Source organism: Ipomoea nil, unplaced genomic scaffold, assembly GCF_001879475.1.
Source record: "Ipomoea nil cultivar Tokyo-kokei standard unplaced genomic scaffold, Asagao_1.1 scaffold2280, whole genome shotgun sequence".
NCBI classification, from domain to species: Eukaryota; Viridiplantae; Streptophyta; class Magnoliopsida; order Solanales; family Convolvulaceae; genus Ipomoea; species Ipomoea nil.
Window position 1 is genome coordinate 2,495,289 of NW_017618708.1, and position 17,123 is coordinate 2,512,411.

The following is a 17,123-nucleotide window of genomic DNA, read 5'->3' on the forward strand; positions in this document are numbered from 1 at the left end:
GCTATAAGAATATTATCAGTAATAAGCCTCCCAGGAATAAAAACACTCCGAGCCTCTGAGATGAGGTCCCCCATAAGTGGTTTCATCCTATTGGCTATTACCTTTGCCATAATTCTGTACAACACATTACTTAGCGCTATCGGTCTCATGTCAGATACTGTCTCAGGCACATTCTTCTTCGGAATTAAAATCACATTAGTGTCATTTAATCCCTCAGGGAGTGAACCTGAATTCAAGCAATTTACAATAAATTCAGACACATCCCCCCTACAATGTCCCAAAATTCCTGGTAGAACCCAAGATTCATACCATCCGGTCCTGGCGCTTTGTCAGGCAACATTGCAAATAAAGCACACCTGACCTCCTGAATCTCAAACGGGCGAAGTAACATACTATTTTGTTCATTAGTTACACGGGAAGTAAAATCATCAAACATGTGATCCTCACACTCAGAATTTGATGATGTAAAAATAGCAGCATAATAATCTAAGACAACATTCTTCATATTTTCCCCATCTACCCAGGCACCCACATCATTTTTCAATCTAGGAATATAATTTTTCCTTCTACGGGCAGAAGCATACCTGTGATAGAATTTGGTATTGTAATCCGCACCGCGGAGCCAGTGCTGTTTTGCCCGTTGCCTCCAAAAAACATCATCCTGCACCTCCAATTGGCCCAGCCTTTCCTCAAGATTGCGAAACTCAGCCAATGCAGCCGAATCCCGCCTATGACGCAGCGCATCCTGCTCCTTTCTCAACTGCTTTATGCGGTCACCGAACTTATGCCAATGTTCCCCACCCCACCGCATGAGCCTCCCTTCACAATGTTGCTGAAAAATCAACAACCCCTTATCCCTACCATCCTGCCAGGAAGTCTCCACCACACTCTGTTACCCTTCATCATGAACCCATGCCATCTCAAAACGAAACCGTCTCGGCCCCCCTGGTCTGCGCACCAGTGCAATATCGGTGTTTAGGAAGAGAGCTGAGTGATCAGATTTCCGAGTAAGAATATTCTCAACCCATGCCTCACCATGCAAATCAGTCCATTGTTCTGTCACCAAAACCTTATCCAGCCTCTCCTCCAACCACCTCTCAGTTCCCTTCCCCTTCTCCCATGTAAACTGGTGACATCTCATTGGTAATTGAACGAGACCACAATTGTGTACAGTATCTCCAAAACCCCTGAGGAGACCTACCGGATGTGGGTTCCCCCCTCTCTTCTCATGCTGATATAACAAGTCATTAAAATCTCCCACAACCACCCAGGGTAATGCAGATTTTTCCTTCAAACCACTCAATAGCTGCCAGGCCTCCCTGCGTCTATGCCTCTGCGGGAACCCATAGAAACACGTCATACGCCATATTTTCTCCCTTATAGTTACCTCCACATCCACATGGTTCTTCGAATAGCTCAAAAGCCTAGCAATATTATTCTTTTTCCATAATAATGCCAAGCCACCCCCTCTCCCTTCATTATCTACGTAAAACAGACCCTCAAAACCAATCTTAACACGTAACCTCTCTGCATGACTTCGTTCTACTTTAGTTTCCATCAAGTAGACAAAATCGGGCTTCTTACGGGACACCATGTCCACCACTTCTCGAACTGTCTGTGGATTTCCAAATCCACGACAGTTCCAGCTTATCATACTCATTGTGATGGGCGGGCCTGACCACCAGGACCCGCCGTAAACCCGTTTTTTGAGAAATCTGTCATTTCCACATCTCCCGCATCTAACCTTAAATCACCATCATCCACCCCATCCCCTCTCCTCCTTTTATAAGACGCTACCACCACCCCCTCACCCGCCCTCACCTCCACAAGCTGTACACCACCCACACCCTCTACTCCTCCAATACCCGTACCCCTCACCTTCTCTTCCCCTCCCGCCACGCCCTTCCCCTTCCCCTCAAGTGGTATCAACCATGGCTCCCCCACCTGCCTCGGTCCCCGGCTACCTCCCCCCGCCTTCAGGTCCGCCGTGTACGGGAACTTGTCCGCAGTTAGTCCAGATTTCCTTGCCAACTTACAAAACTTATAGGCATGCCCTAGTAAACCACAATAAAAGAAATAGTTATGTAAACGTTCATACCGGAAATTCACCCAACAGCTTGTCTTGTCCCGCTTAATAAGCTTCATTCTCCGCTTTAGCGGCTTGTCCACCGGTATTGAGACCCGGAACCGGTGAAACGTCTTCTACGGTGCACCTGGATAACGATCATCAACTTTAACAAACGAGCCAATAAAATTGGCAGCTTGTTCAAGAACCGCCTCTGAAGTATATCCCAACGGTAAGTCATAGAGTTGCACCCACATATCCACCGAGTTCAATTCAACAGCTGCCGGCCGAGCACCCGCCTCCACTTGTCTGCAAACGAGGGTGCTATTATCAAACGACCATGGCCCTTCATCGAGGACCCTCTGCATATTAGTTTCATCATAGAAGATGAACATAAACAATCCCGGTTGAATCTCCGTAGCCTGCATACCCCACACCGGTTGCCAAACTGAGGCCATAACCTGCCGCATGTATTCCAACTTCACTACCTTGGGCGTCAAGAATCTGCCAACACACACCCACCGCTGTTCCTCCTCCTCCGCAACCACACCAACATCCTCCCCCACCGGTTCAAAACCGATCTCCTCCTCCTCCTCCAAAGCTATATCGGCCCACCGCTAAGTAAGCTACTCAATCACCTCGTCTGCCCGTTCGAGTGTCGGAGGGACGTCGTCCGTCGCCTGTGTGTTCGACTCCATTGGTCTCACTGTCGAAAGCAGTTCTATTGTCGTTAGCTTTGCCGGAAAGCAACACCGTCCGTGAAGAAAGTCGAAAAAAATCCAGAAACCCTAGCCAAAACCCTAGGAAAGAAGCGGAGCTCTAGAGAGAGTTCTAGAGAGAAAAGTTACGTCGTTTTTTTTTTCATATCAATTAGTTAGTTATTAATAGCATATTTTTTTAAAATATTTTCAGTCAAATATTAATAATAGATTCTATTTCTAATTTACATATATTATTGTTAGGACGGCCTGCCATTTCCTTTTTCATTTTAATTAATTTGGGGTCATTTTTAATTTCAGTCAATTATTAATATTCACTTCATCTTTCAATTGACCTAATTTCCGTGCAATTTTTATCTCAGTCAATTACTCTTTTTAAATACATATCAATTAGTCAATTAGTTAATCATTAATAACATATTCTTTTTTAAATATTTCCAATAAATTATTAATAACAAAATACGTTACCAATTTACATATACTATTCTTGGGCGGTCTGACCATTTTTTTTTTTTTTTTTTTTTTTTTTTTTTGCATTTGAGTCAGTTTGGAATCATTATTAATTTTCAATCAATTATTAATATTCATTTCCTTTTTAAATTGGCCTAAATTTCATGTCATTTTTATTCTCAATTAATAATTATTTTTTTGTAATATTCATTTTTAAACTATAATTTCACATATGAACATAGTGTGAATAAACAAATAAAGCAAATGCATATTCAAAGTAATGTAAATCCATGCAATCTTACAATTTAAACAAAATACACAAATTTTAAATTATAAATATAAAATATAACAAAAATATTGAAATGACCAGGGACAAATGCCTGTAAAATGTCAAACCATCAATCATAGGTCTAGCCTCTGTGGTTCATGTTCAGTTGAGTTACCATGATTTACATCCTCCCAAATGCTCTGTCGGGTCGGGGTGCAGGGGACCCTTAGGGTTGGGACTTGGGGTTCAACCTTTTGGAAGAATGTTTAATGCCCAAAGGCATAAATGACTAGACTCTCAACAGAAAAACATTTTATTAATAATTTCAATCCAGCTTCTCAACATTCACAGCTGTTAACAAATCCACTATCCTTTACATCATATTACTTGTTTTGCTCCAAAGTTCCAATAGGACTATCAGTCACATCTCCATTCAGAAAGTCCTAAAAGGCAGGAAAAGTCAAATAACTAAATAAAGTTACACAAAAATGAAAGATGTTAGTGACAAATAAGTAATCACAAATGTAAACAATATTGCACATCATCAAAGCAATCATCATCTTCTTTGTATTAAAAAAAGAGTAAAATGAGACTCAATGGGATTCTAATATATTACTTACCGTACACTAATCTATACTAATATTAATTAGTAAAAAAAAATTAATAAAGCTAGATTGGTAACAAAATTTTATATGAAAATTAACTAATATCTAATGAATTTTTTTTATTTGTTTTTGCTAATATTTAATGAATTGGAAAAAGAATTTTGTTGGAATTTTTCATTTTCCCGTTTTAAGTACATATTAATATATTACAAAACTTTATATGAAAAATTCCAACTCAGTTCTAATATGTTAGTTAATTTTCATATAAACTTTTAGTCCATATATACTATTAATTTTGTAATACAAATGGGATTCTAATATATTACTTACCTTTCATAAAACTTGTTGTAATAGTCATTTGTTGTACCAATCCATTAGATATTAGTTAATTTGTCTCAAATCATATTCTTTTTCCGTCATAAATAATTAATCTATAATAGTAATAATAAAATTGCCGATTAAATTTGCAGTTAAATATGAATAGGAAAAAATTTTAAAAAGAAAAACATAAAAAAAAGTACTCAATCTATTTAATGGTTATCATAATTACTGCATACGCAATTTTTAAATATAATGAAAGAAAACTATATATTTTTATTTTTATTTTTATTTACTTGACAAATACGCCATTTTAACATTTTGATCAGAGACAAAATGTCAAAAAAATGGTTTGTTCTTCAGCAGTTTAGAGCAACGGTTTGTTCCAAACCGCTGAAAACTGAAATGTTACATTTTGCAGCATTTCAATTTGGCGTTTTGGGAAAGAATAACCTTTTCCCAAAACACAATTGAATTATATTTATTTTTTTAAAAAAAAAAAAAAAACTTATAACTGAAGTCATTAAGGGAGCAATGCTCCTCTTATATAGAGGAGCTCTTTGAGCTCATGCTCATTCAGTAACGATATTGGATCAAAGTTGATTCCACATCCTTTATATATATGTATATATATATATATATATATATATATATATATATATATATATGTGTGTGTGTGTGTGTGTGTGTGTGTGTGTGTGTGTGTGTGTGTGTGTGTGTGTGTGTTATTTTGCTTTGTATTATTATTATTTTTTATTCTTATTCTTATTATTATTCATTTTTTATTATTGCTATTGCTATTATAATAATAATAATAATAATAATAATAATAATAATAATTATTATTATTATTATTATTATTATTATTATTGAAAGTTGTTATTATTATTATTATTATTATTATTATTATTATTATTATTACTAATATTATTATTATTATTATTATTATTATTATTATTATTATTATTATTATTATTATTATTATTATTATTATTATTGGTGTAAAATTAATATTCGAATTATTATTATTTTTTGTGTAAATAATAATTAATAAATAGACCACAATTGCAACACAAGTCATAATTAAAACCCAAATATCAATATATCATTAAGGAATTTAAGAACTACGCATGTAGTTCATAAACACTTTTACTCAAAAATCCCTAACTGGGCGTTTGGTTGGATAGGAGGAATTACGTGGGAAAGGATTTGCAATTCCATAGGGGATGAATTACTAAGAATAAAGTGGAAATTTAAATTTCAATGTTTGGTTGACAGGAATAGAATTACTAGGAATTTCAATTCCAATGTTTGGTATACATGGGAATTGAAAGGGAATAAGTAGTATAAAGTCCAAAATGTCTATTGTTATTGTCCAGCATTAATTTTAAGTTAAAAAAAGGGAGGGGTAATTTTGACTCATCACTATCTTTTTTTCTTCTTAAAAATCCCAGGAATTAAAATACCAGGGGTACATGAGATTTTAATTCCATGAAAATGGGGGAATTGCAATTCCATGTAATTGCAATTCCTTTCAACCAAACAAGGGAATTTTGTGGCCTTTGGAATTAGGTGGGAATTAAGTGGGAAAGGAATTTAAAATCCCTTCAACCAAACGCCCTGTAAGTTGTTTTAGCCACTCATCGCTAGAATAACATTCATTACACAAATGTTAAAGAGTTTACAAGAAACGAAGATCGAAGTAAATAAAAGAAAAGGGGAAGAGATTCCCCCGAATGTCACTCGTACAAAAATGATCAATAAAAATCTAAGAATATGCGTTCAATGTTTAAACAATATGCGTTCAAAGTTTAAACATCCCACATGTAATGTGGGAGGCGATGACATTTTTGTAATTAAAATGCCACCCATTTTTACTGTTTTCTCTCTCGCTAGTTTTGCGAGCGATATTCTTCTCCGTTTTGTGAGCGTTTTTCTTCTCCGTTTTGTGAGAGTTCTTCTCCTTCGTTTTCTTGTGAGTTTTGTGTGGTCTTCACGATGGATCCTGATGCTGCCTTACAATCTATGGCAACTCTGACGTTGGCTGATCTGGAGGATGAGGATGAGATCAGACATGTCGGTAATGTCCAAGTTAGAGCGTCAACTGGTGAAAAGGAGTTTTATGCTATCAGACGTCTGTTAACAAATAAAACTACCAAGTTCGCTTTCTTCAGGGATACGATGACATCTGTTTGGCAACCGGCAATGGGTATGAATGTCAAGGAATTATTGCCGGGTCGTTACCTTTTCCGGTTTTACCATGAGAGTGATATCTCTCGCATCATTGAGGATGGTCCTTGGGCCTTCGAGCAGAATCTATTGATTCTAAAACGCATAAGTGGGGATGAAGATTCAGAGTTAGTTCCATTAGACAACACTGACTTTTGGATCCAAGTTCATGGACTTCCGGCGGGACTCCGACCTGAGGCAGTTCTTGAAGCAATTGGTGGTTTTATAGGCAGAGTGACAAAGTTGGATGAACGCAACTTTGATGGTGCCATGCGTGTGTTCTTTAGAGTCAAGGTTGAGATTGATGTTTAAAATTGCACCGTGAGTCTTGAACGCAAAAAGTAATGTATTTTTACTTGTTTTAAGTTATGCACCAGTTACGTTCATTAATTTAATTTGTTTCAACAAATATAAATAACGAAGAAAGAAAGCATAATAAAGTAAAAACACAAAAGAATTGTTACGCAGTTCGGAGCTCCTTCTCCTACGTCTGCGGGGCAACCCACGTCTGCCCAATCCACTATAAATGTTCACCAAAAGGAGTATTATAAGAGGTAAATATAAATGGCCTCCAGCCTTTACCACTACCACTCTTTCTAACACCTATTCAGGACTGAACCACATATGCCAGAACAATCTTCACAAGATGCTTCAGCAGTACCACGTACAGATCATGTATCCCAGATTAAATCTTCTTAACAATTAAAATAACATAGCAGATTAAATTAGGAAGCTTTGTAGAAAAGTATGCGCTCAGAATAGTAAACTCAAAATTGGCAACTTTCCTATTTGGTGTAGTTTCTTTTTATAGCAAATATTAAGCCTCCACTTTGATCCTTAATATTAGCATCTTCTTTTTCGGTTAAACATCAGCCACACGCTCTTTGTTTTGAAGCCTTCATTTGTGCGCTGCTGATGACTTTCTTTTCATTTGACAATGCATATCATCCACTCAAATTTACTTTGATAGATATCAAGTGGTCCAAAGGAAGATTAACACTAACAACCCTTAATTAAAACTAATAATAATACTACTAAATAAAATAGCCAATAAGGTTTTAACGTGCACAAATAATTTTACACTTGCAATCTCCCCCTTTGGCATTTTATTTGGTAAAACTCAAGTATCAAATACTTTGGGCAAAAATTGAAACGTAATCAGTTTAGTTTTTATTTAGAGCCCTTAGTATAGGTACTGAACAAGACATACAGTGACATAATAATAAAAAATTAAACTTAATTCCTTTTTAGACCACATGTCAACAATATACCTGTGTAAATTTCTTCAATCATCCAACCACAACCACGAGTAGAATATACACAGAGGAAGCGAATATGCATTTGATCATAACATAATTAAAGGAAGAAGATTTTACCATCAACTTGTTTATACGAGTAGTAGCTCAAAAAACATGCCATACATATGCCATCATCCAAGAGTACCATATAGACTACTACTCCCCCTAACATAGTGATCCTTTTATTTCCAAAGAAAGATACCAAAAAAAATACCTTAAAAACTTCCAAAAACATCCATACTCCAAGAATACTCCCCCTTACTCCAAAAACTCCCCCTTTTTGCCAAATAAATGACCAACCACTGAGGGTGAATATCAATATAGTGGATTAGCTTTATCGTGCAGACGGGGTGCCCGAAACCGAATCATCATCGTCGTCTTCAGAACCTGAACCAGAATAAGCAGCACCAGTGTCGGCCAAAATCTGGGCGTATATGTTCTCCATGCGAGCAATTTCCTTGAGTTGAGCATCACATAAGTTTTCAAGGCCAGAAATTATGGCTTGTTGAGAGGCAACTGAGTGTCGAATCTAAGCAATTGAGGCCTCAAGTGTAACTACAACCTGCCTACGATCAACTAAAGTCTGAGGCTCTTTGGGAATCAGTCTGGAACCTGGAATAGAAGCAGAGGCAGTGTCCTCAGATGAAGCCGGAGCAGAAACCAGTGGGGCAGAAACAGCGATGTCCAGAGGCCTAGCAAGAGATGCTCTATCATCATAGTGCTCCCGTTGGGTCAGACGCTCATCATATTGATACACATTGTCATGAGGGGTAACAATTTCATCAGTATACGGCTTGAACCCATGGTCTTGAAGAACCCCAAAAATTAAACTGGGGTAAGGAAGATGTATCTTGGCCTCTCTTTTTTAAAAATGTCATCATGTGAGAGAAAATGATTGCTCCAAGGTTGAAAGGAAGACGGTTCCTGATCTTATAGAGTAGTGCCGCTAACTGTTCCGATACAAGGTGATGGCGTACTGCCGGGATCCAATTTGCAGATGCAAGACGAAGTAGGACTGAATAAACAGTGGTGAGCTTCAAACTTTTGAGCCCTACACTCGGCCAAGAAACCTCTTTGTTATGAGTCAAAGCCGCAGCCAATAAGTGAGGATTTGGATAAGGAACAGCTGGATGATTTGGGGTCCCTAAGTAAGCATTGATTTCTGTTGGACCAAACGGGTACCATTTGTCCCGAATAAAAACTTGATGGAAGTGTGCCAAGCCTTCAGTAAATGTGTCCATAGTAAGATTTTTGTAAAATTCGGCTGTCAACCAGGCAGAATAGGGACCAACATGTTGAAGTGAGGCAAATAAATGTTGATCACGCAGAATGGGTATGATGTTGCATTTTTCGGCCAACTCTTCCTCATTAATTGACTTTTCTAAAATGAAATCCCGATTGATATGGACCTTCCATTCGGCTGATAGTGCAGGTGAGAGAAACCCTGGTTTATAATTCTTACTGGGACCCTTAGATTTCGAACCTGAGGGAACAGATACGGTCGGAGTGTCAGCAAGGGTTCGGGATCTAGTTATCCTGGGTGGAAGAGTGGACCCTCGTCGTTGATGCTTGTGTTCAGCCATAGTCTCCACATCATCTACATGAGACAATTTCCTCTTCTCGGCAGTACCTGAAACAGATAATTTTTCTTTCCCTTTCCGGGAAGATTTAGACAGAGGTATAGTGATAAGGGGAACCGAGTCAATGGTCGGTGAAATAGGTACGGGTGCATGTTCTGACTTGGTTATAGAAGCAGGAATAGTTATGGGTATAGAAAACGCAGAGCACGACACGGGTAGAACAGATGTAGAGAGATGTTGAGCAATATTTCGAATAGCAAAATTCGAAGGTAGAGAACTTACAAACTCAGATAAGGAGACCAAATTTTTAGTACTCCTAGGCAAATTATGAGTGGCTGGATCATAAGGATCCCCGGGTAAAGGTAAAGATTTAATATCAAAATTACCATGAGATAAGGAAGACACAAATTGCTCAGGCAAAGACACAGTAAAATGAATTTTTCTAGCGGTGGATAACATTGTCTAAAGGAGAAGAAGATACGGGAATTACCACATTTTGAAGAGATGTGATCGATACAGGCTCGGGTAGAGGAGGAATCGATGCAGAGGCTGTCACAGGTAGAATCGGCCAAGGTGTAGCTGTGATGTGCCGAGCAAGAGCAAGCATTTGTCGACGTTCTTTAGCCGTGAGCCCTTCAAGGAGAGACACGTCATTTTTTATGGTAGCAAGAACTCTATCTGTAGCCTCAGGAGATATGGGAGAGTCGGCATCAATAATTTTTCGAAAGAGATTTTCCCTTTCAGAAGAGGACACGAAGGAGAGGAAGGGATTTTCCATGAGTGAAGCTTTTCTATATTAACAATGGTGAGAAGTCGAGGAGATGAAAATGGAGGTGAAGTCTCGGTTTAGTGGAGGCAAGAGAAGGAAGACAAAACAATTAATTTGTGATGTGATGTTTCTCTTAAAATGGCGTGAGATGTGATAGCTACAAGACATAGGTGTAGCTTGTATTAGTTAGGTACTTGAGTGTGAGTAGGAGATGAGTAAGGAATTTGTTTTGAAAAGGAATTCTAAGAGAGAAACGAGTTATTATAAGGTAAGATAACCAAAATAAAATTGGACACCTAATTTTCGAAGAAGAAGCCGGGGAAACAATTTTGGTCCCTGTAAAAATAAACAAGTAACAACGAAAAAGGAAGAAAATAGAACTGTTAGAGTAAACAAAAAAAAAATTAAATTTATACCTGATCAATGGAATTAGTAGTGAGATTGCAAACTCCAAGAGCTGCTCTAAGAAGTTCAAACCTGGATTTGTCTAATGGTTTGGTGAATAAATCTGCAAGGTTTTTGTCAATAGAAATGTAATCTAAATTTATTTCTTTTTCTTCGACTAGTTCACGAATGAAGTGATGGAGAATATCTATGTGCTTTGTTCGGGAATGCTGAACCGGATTTTTGGAGATGTTTATTGCGCTGGTGTTGTCACAAAAGAGGGTCATATTTTTCTGATCTAAACCATAGTCAGAAAGCATTTGACGCATCCAGAGAAGCTGTGTACAGCAACTTCCGGGGGCTATATACTCAGCTTCTGCAGTGTTGAGTGAAATTGAATTCTGCTCTTTACTGAGCCAGGCGACTAGATTTTTTCCTATAAAGAAACACCCACCGGACGTGCTTTTTCTGTCATCGGCGTTTCCGGCCCAGTCAGCATCACTGAACCCTGTAAGACTAAGATTAGTGTCAGTGGAATACCAAATACCATAATTAAGCGTACCTTTTACGTATTTTATAATACGTTTTACTGCCTTCAAGTGTGACTCTTTTGGATTTGCTTGATAACGTGCACACATCCCAACACTTACCATGATTTCTGGTCTACTAGCAGTTAAGTACAGTAAGCTGCCAATCATACTTTTGTACAAGGTGGAGTCAACAGAAGTTCCGTTGTTGTCTTTGGATAATTTGGTTGTTGTCGAGATAGGGGTTCGGGCATCTTTGGCCGATTCAAGACCAAATTTAGATAAGATATTTTTCGCATATTTTGTTTGGGATATAAAAATCCCTTCTTTTGACTGATTGACTTGTAATCCGAGAAAGTACGCCAGCTCACCAATCATGCTCATTTCAAACTCTTGTTGCATGACTTTGACCAGTTGGTCTATTTCACCTGTCTGTGTGGATCCAAAAACAATATCGTTAACATAAACTTGTGCAATGGTTATGTGTTAACCTGACCGTTTTATGAATAAGGTTTTGTCTGAGCCCCCTCGTTTGTAATTATTCTGAAGTAAATATTGGGCAAGCCTTTCATACCAGGCTCTTGGGGCCTGTTTTAGACCATACAGGGCTTTTTGAAGCTTGTATACATATTCCGGATGATGGGGGTCTTCAAATCCTTTTGGTTGAGCAACATATATATCTTCAGTGAGATAGCCGTTTAAAAAGGCTGTTTTAACGTCCATCTGAAAGAGCTTGATTTTTAGTGCACAGGCAATAGAGAGAAGAAGTCGGATTGATTCTAGACGAGCTACAGGAGCAAAGGTTTCGTCGTAGTCGATTCCCTCGATTTGGGAATACCCTTGGGTTACCAGCCGTGCTTTATTTCGAGCGATGTTGCCGGCTGCGTCAGTTTTGTTACGAAAGATCCACTTGGTACCTACAACATTTACATTATTCGGTTTAGGGATTAGGGTCCATACCTTATTTCTTTCGAATTGCCCCAATTCTTCTTGCATGGCCTTGATCCAGTGTTCATCGGTTAAGGCTTCTTTGATATTCTTTGGTTCAATCTGCGACGTGTAGCAGGAGTATCTGGCTAGTTCAAGATAGTCGCGTTTTGGTTTACCTCTAGTTTTCACACCTGAACTGGGATCTCCAATCACATTTTGGATCAGATGATTTTTCTGGATACGAGTTGGAACGTCAATATCATCTTGATCATTGTTTGATTCTGATTCTGGTTCAGGTTCAGGTTGATTGGATATGGGCGATGAGGTAGATGACTCAGGGTCTGGTTCTGGAGTACTAGCGTTAGGGGTTTTAGGGCGGTTAGCTTCAGGTTCTGTCACTGAGTCAGGTTGGGTAACTTCAACAATCTCACTATATTGATCATCGATTACTACATTTGTGGACTCCGTGATGGTTTTGGTCACTTTATTATATACTCGGTAGGCTCTGCTGTTGGTGGAATAACCGAGAAAGATTCCTTCGTCGCTTTTTGGCTCAAATTTTGAAACAGGATTCCTATCCTTCAAAATAAAACACCGTGAGCCGAAAATATGAAAAATATGTAATGTTAGGCTTCTTACCTTTCCATAATTCGTAAGGTGTTTGTGTTGGGCCTAGACAAAGATAGACGCGGTTAATGATGTGACATGCGGTGTTTACAGCCTCAGCCCAAAACTTTTGTGGTAATCCTTTGGCGTTGAGTAATACCCTTCCCATTTCCTGAATGGTGCGATTTTTCCATTCCACAACACCATTTTGTTGTGGAGTCTTTGGAGCTGAATACTCATGAGTGATTCCTGATTGGTTACAGAAATCATCGAACAACTTGTTTTCGAATTCTCAGTCGTGATCACTTCGGATTCGAATAATGGATTCATTTCTTTCCTTTTGGAGTTTTAACCCCAGTGTTTTGAACGCTTCAGGTGCTTCGAATTTTTCCCTGAGAAAGATTACCCAAGAAAAACGTGAAAAGTCATCGACACATACCAGTATGTATTTCTTACCTCCGAAACTTGCTGTTTGAGTTGGACCAACGTGATCCATGTGAATCAATTCTAGGCACTGACTTGTGTTTATGGTATGTTGAGGTGGATGAGATGATTTGGTTTGTTTCCCAGCTTGACAGGCACCACAGATAGTTGACTCGACTTTCATCTTGGGTAAGCCACGAACACCTTCTATTTTTAAAAGTTTATCAAGTAGTCTATAACTCAGATGACCCAGTTTTTGATGCCATAGCTCAACTTCATCTATGCTGGACCTGCAACAAAGCATATTGTTTGTTAGAATATAGCAATTATCAGTTGATCTTTTACCTTCCATAACGCATTGATTTGTTTTATCCATAACACTGCAGTTATTTTTGGTGAAGCACACGTTCCAGTTTTGATTGCATAATTGACTTATGCTAATAAGATTAGCGTGAAGACCACAGACAAGTAATACTTTGTCCAGCTTTGGCAATCCAGCTACATTGAGTGTGCCTACGCCAGTAACCTATCCTTTAATGCCATCGCCAAAGGTAACTTCACCTTTGCTGGCATTTACGTTACTAAGAAATTTGGCATTTCCTGTCATGTGGCGGGAACAACTGTTGTCAAAGTACCATTTCTCTTCTCTTCATGTACTTTTAGAATGAAAAAAAACCTGCGAAATATAATCAGTCTTTTTAACCCAAATTTGTTTTGTAAAGGGTTGAATGATCTTGTGCCTGAACTTCTCAATCCTTTGATCCTTGTAAAAGTAGTAGCATTCAGGTCTGGTATGTCCTCGTAACCTACAATAATGACATACGGGGCTATAGAATTTATACTGTAGTTTATTTGATCTTACTATACCATGGGTGCGTTTCATTGTGCTGGATTCAGGGACATCCTCTGGATCAGGTCCAGATGCTTTGACAAATACAGTTTTATCTTTTGAGTTGCTTCCGGTGAAGCGCAAACCAAACTTTGCAGAAGTTTTTCTGCCGGAACCAAGGATTTTGTCAAGTGTTTGAGTAGTGTCCATCATTTGGATTTGTCGTTTGTAGGTGCTTAACTCTTGCTTCAAGATCTGTACTTCTTGTTGAAGTTTTTCTTCTCGGTCGGCCGCCTCCTTAAGCAGTATATCCCTAGTTTGTACTTCGTTTTGTAATTTTTCTTCTCGGTCAGCTGCCTCTTCAAGTAGTACATCCCTAGTCTGTACTTGGTTTTGTAATATTTCTTCTTGGTCAGCTGCCTCTTTAAGTAGCACATTCCTATTAGCTATTTGAGTTTGATATATTTTGCTAGCATTTGTTACAATCTCTATCTCACTAGCTAGTTTACGATTTACTTTTCGTAGGGCTTCCCATTTGGGATACAACTTATTAAACTCAGTTTCAAAAGACAAAGCATTTAGTTCCATATCTTCTGCGGAGACATATTCTCCACCCTCTGAGTCAGCTCCTTCAACAGATTCAGAACATCCAGTGACACGTGCAGTAATCGCAACAAAGTTACCCGAGATTTCTTCGACATCTGATCCAGCTGGTTCAACGTCAGGCTCGTCGTCACTCCAGGTAATGGCTGACATAGGCTTTTTACGCCTAAGATAAGTGGCACATTATGCTTGTACATGTCCAAAACCTTCACATTCATAGCACTTAATTCCTTTATTGTTAGGTTTTTCTTTGAACTGTCTTGGACGTGAGATAGACTGTTTGAAGTTTGATGAACCTGTCCTAGGACCAGCTTTGGAGGATGTTGTTCCCCTTTGTGAATTTCTGTTGCATGAATTTTCGGATACCTGTTTCAGAATTTTTGAAAACTGTTTAGTCAAGAAAACAACTGTATCATCACCTGTTTCGTCTGAATCAGATACAACATTATTTTCTTCAGTGGAAAAAACAACATTTTTTTTTTTGTTTTTTCGTGTGATCAGTTAAGATTTCCATTTCATATGTTCTAAGATTTCCCATTAACTGGGTGACTGTTTTATTCTCCCAGCCATCATGTTCTTGTATAGCTGTGACTTTCATTTTAAACCTGGGAGGTAAAGATCTCAGTATTTTCTTAACAAGCTTTGCTTGCGAGAATAGTTCACCAAGAACCATTGCACGATTTGCCAGATCTTGTACACGTGTGTGAAAGTTGATGATTGTCTCATCCTTATTCATTCGAAGCTCTTCGAAGTCAGACTGGACCAGCTGCAGCTTTGATTGTTTCACCGATGTAGTCCCTTCGTAAGTTGACTCAAGGGCTTCCCAAGCACCTTTAGCTGAAGAGATACTTGCAATAATTGAAAACCGACTTTCATGCATAAGAGAGTAAATTGTGTATAAGGCCTTATCATTGTTTCCAGCGCTAGTTATCTCAGTTTGGGACCACTCGGTTTTTGGTTTAGCTACTTGTGTTCCGTCGATGCTAGAGCTGGCTTTGGTTGGGTGAGTCCAACCTGTTACCACAGACCGCCATACCGCTTCCCCTTGAGCATTTAGGTGTGTACGCGTGCGAGCTTTCCAAGAGGCGTAGTTGTCGCCAGTCAGCTAGGGAAGAATTTTAGCTTGATCCATTCTGTAACACTCAACAACCCGTGAGACCGAACAAATAAGCAATAAACAGATAAATAATAAAAGCCGCTGAAGACTTGAATTCAAGAGACACGGAATCGCCAGATCAGTAGAATAATAAATTAAGTCTGCAGGTAATGTTATCACATCTGTGCTTGTTTTTATAGTTATTTTGAATCATCTCAGTATTTAAGTTCTTTAATTTTGCTTATTTAATACATATTTTCCTTGCTATTATCATTTAATTATGGTTCACACTTGTTTTGAATGTTTTACGGTGTTTGTTAGTGTTTTTGAACCATTTTAGGTCAAAGATATGACCAAGGGGAGTTCAAGGATGAGTTTGGAGCAATTTTGGATGAGTTCGGGGCCCAGTGGACTCGACGCGTCAAGCCCTTGGCTTGACACGTCGAAATTTTCCAGTAGCTAATTAATTCACGCACAGGAGGTCTCGACGCGTCGAGAAAATTCTCGACGCGTCGAATATGCGTCTGTTTCTGGGATAAAAATAGACGCCTAAAGTGGCGCGGATAAAAAAACAGACGCTTAAAGTGGCGCAGCTGGGCAAAATTCAATACAAGCCCGAGATCTCTTTTCCTAATATCAATTGCGCGGATTTCAAGGCTCATATCTCCATATTAAAAGTTAGCAATTCAAGGAATCTTCCAAATTCTAAATATCATTAAAGACGACAATTTCTTTATTTAAATATAGGAATTATAATTTGAGTCCAATTTTGTACAAGATTCCTATTACATCTCAACTTTGTACCCACTATAAAATCCCTCCTTCCTCAACCCTAATGGAGGACGAGAGACCGGACACAGAGAGAATTCAAAGATTCTTGGAGACAAGAAGTTGAGAAATCAAGAGCCACAAGTTGTCTTGGAAAGCGAGAAGAAGACTAGGGAGATTTGGGAAAATCGTCTGGTTAATTCTTGTACTCTTTTGATGATTTGTAATTCTTTATTTATATTTGCTATGTATAATTTAGTCATGCTTGGCTAAATTCTTTAGAGATTCTTGGGTAAAAGTGTTTATGAACCTATGTGCCTGAGCTCTCAGTTTCTTTAAAATATTATTATTTGGGTTTAATACTTGTGTTGCAATCGTGAGAATATTGTTTGATACTTGTAATTAATGGCCATAGTTACTAGCTTCATAGCCATATTTGTGTCACCAATGGGAGTTGGGGCATAAATTAGGGCACACACGATTGCACCTAATGGTTGGTCCTTGGGAAAGGGGAACTTATTAGGGGAAGTTTATTCTAGATTATTTCTCATCGGGAGATGGTAGTAATTAGGAATAATTGAATGCTGATCTTTGATCTTATTGGGTGTTTAAGCCATGGGAGTGGAAATTCACTAGGAATAGAGATTACGGGAGTA

At 38.4% G+C, this 17,123-nt stretch overlaps 2 protein-coding genes across 2 annotated transcripts; one reads left to right on the forward strand and one right to left on the reverse strand.

Moving 5' to 3' along the window:
• Positions 1 to 892: 892 nt before the first annotated feature.
• LOC109150753 lies at positions 893 to 1,660 on the reverse strand. Its single transcript, XM_019298737.1, has one exon. The coding sequence runs from the start codon at positions 1,658 to 1,660 to the stop codon at positions 893 to 895; it is 768 nt and encodes a 255-aa protein (XP_019154282.1).
• Positions 1,661 to 6,423: 4,763 nt separating this feature from the next.
• On the forward strand, positions 6,424 to 6,966 carry LOC109150754. The gene has a single exon (XM_019298738.1). The coding sequence runs from the start codon at positions 6,424 to 6,426 to the stop codon at positions 6,964 to 6,966; it is 543 nt and encodes a 180-aa protein (XP_019154283.1).
• Positions 6,967 to 17,123: the final 10,157 nt, after the last annotated feature.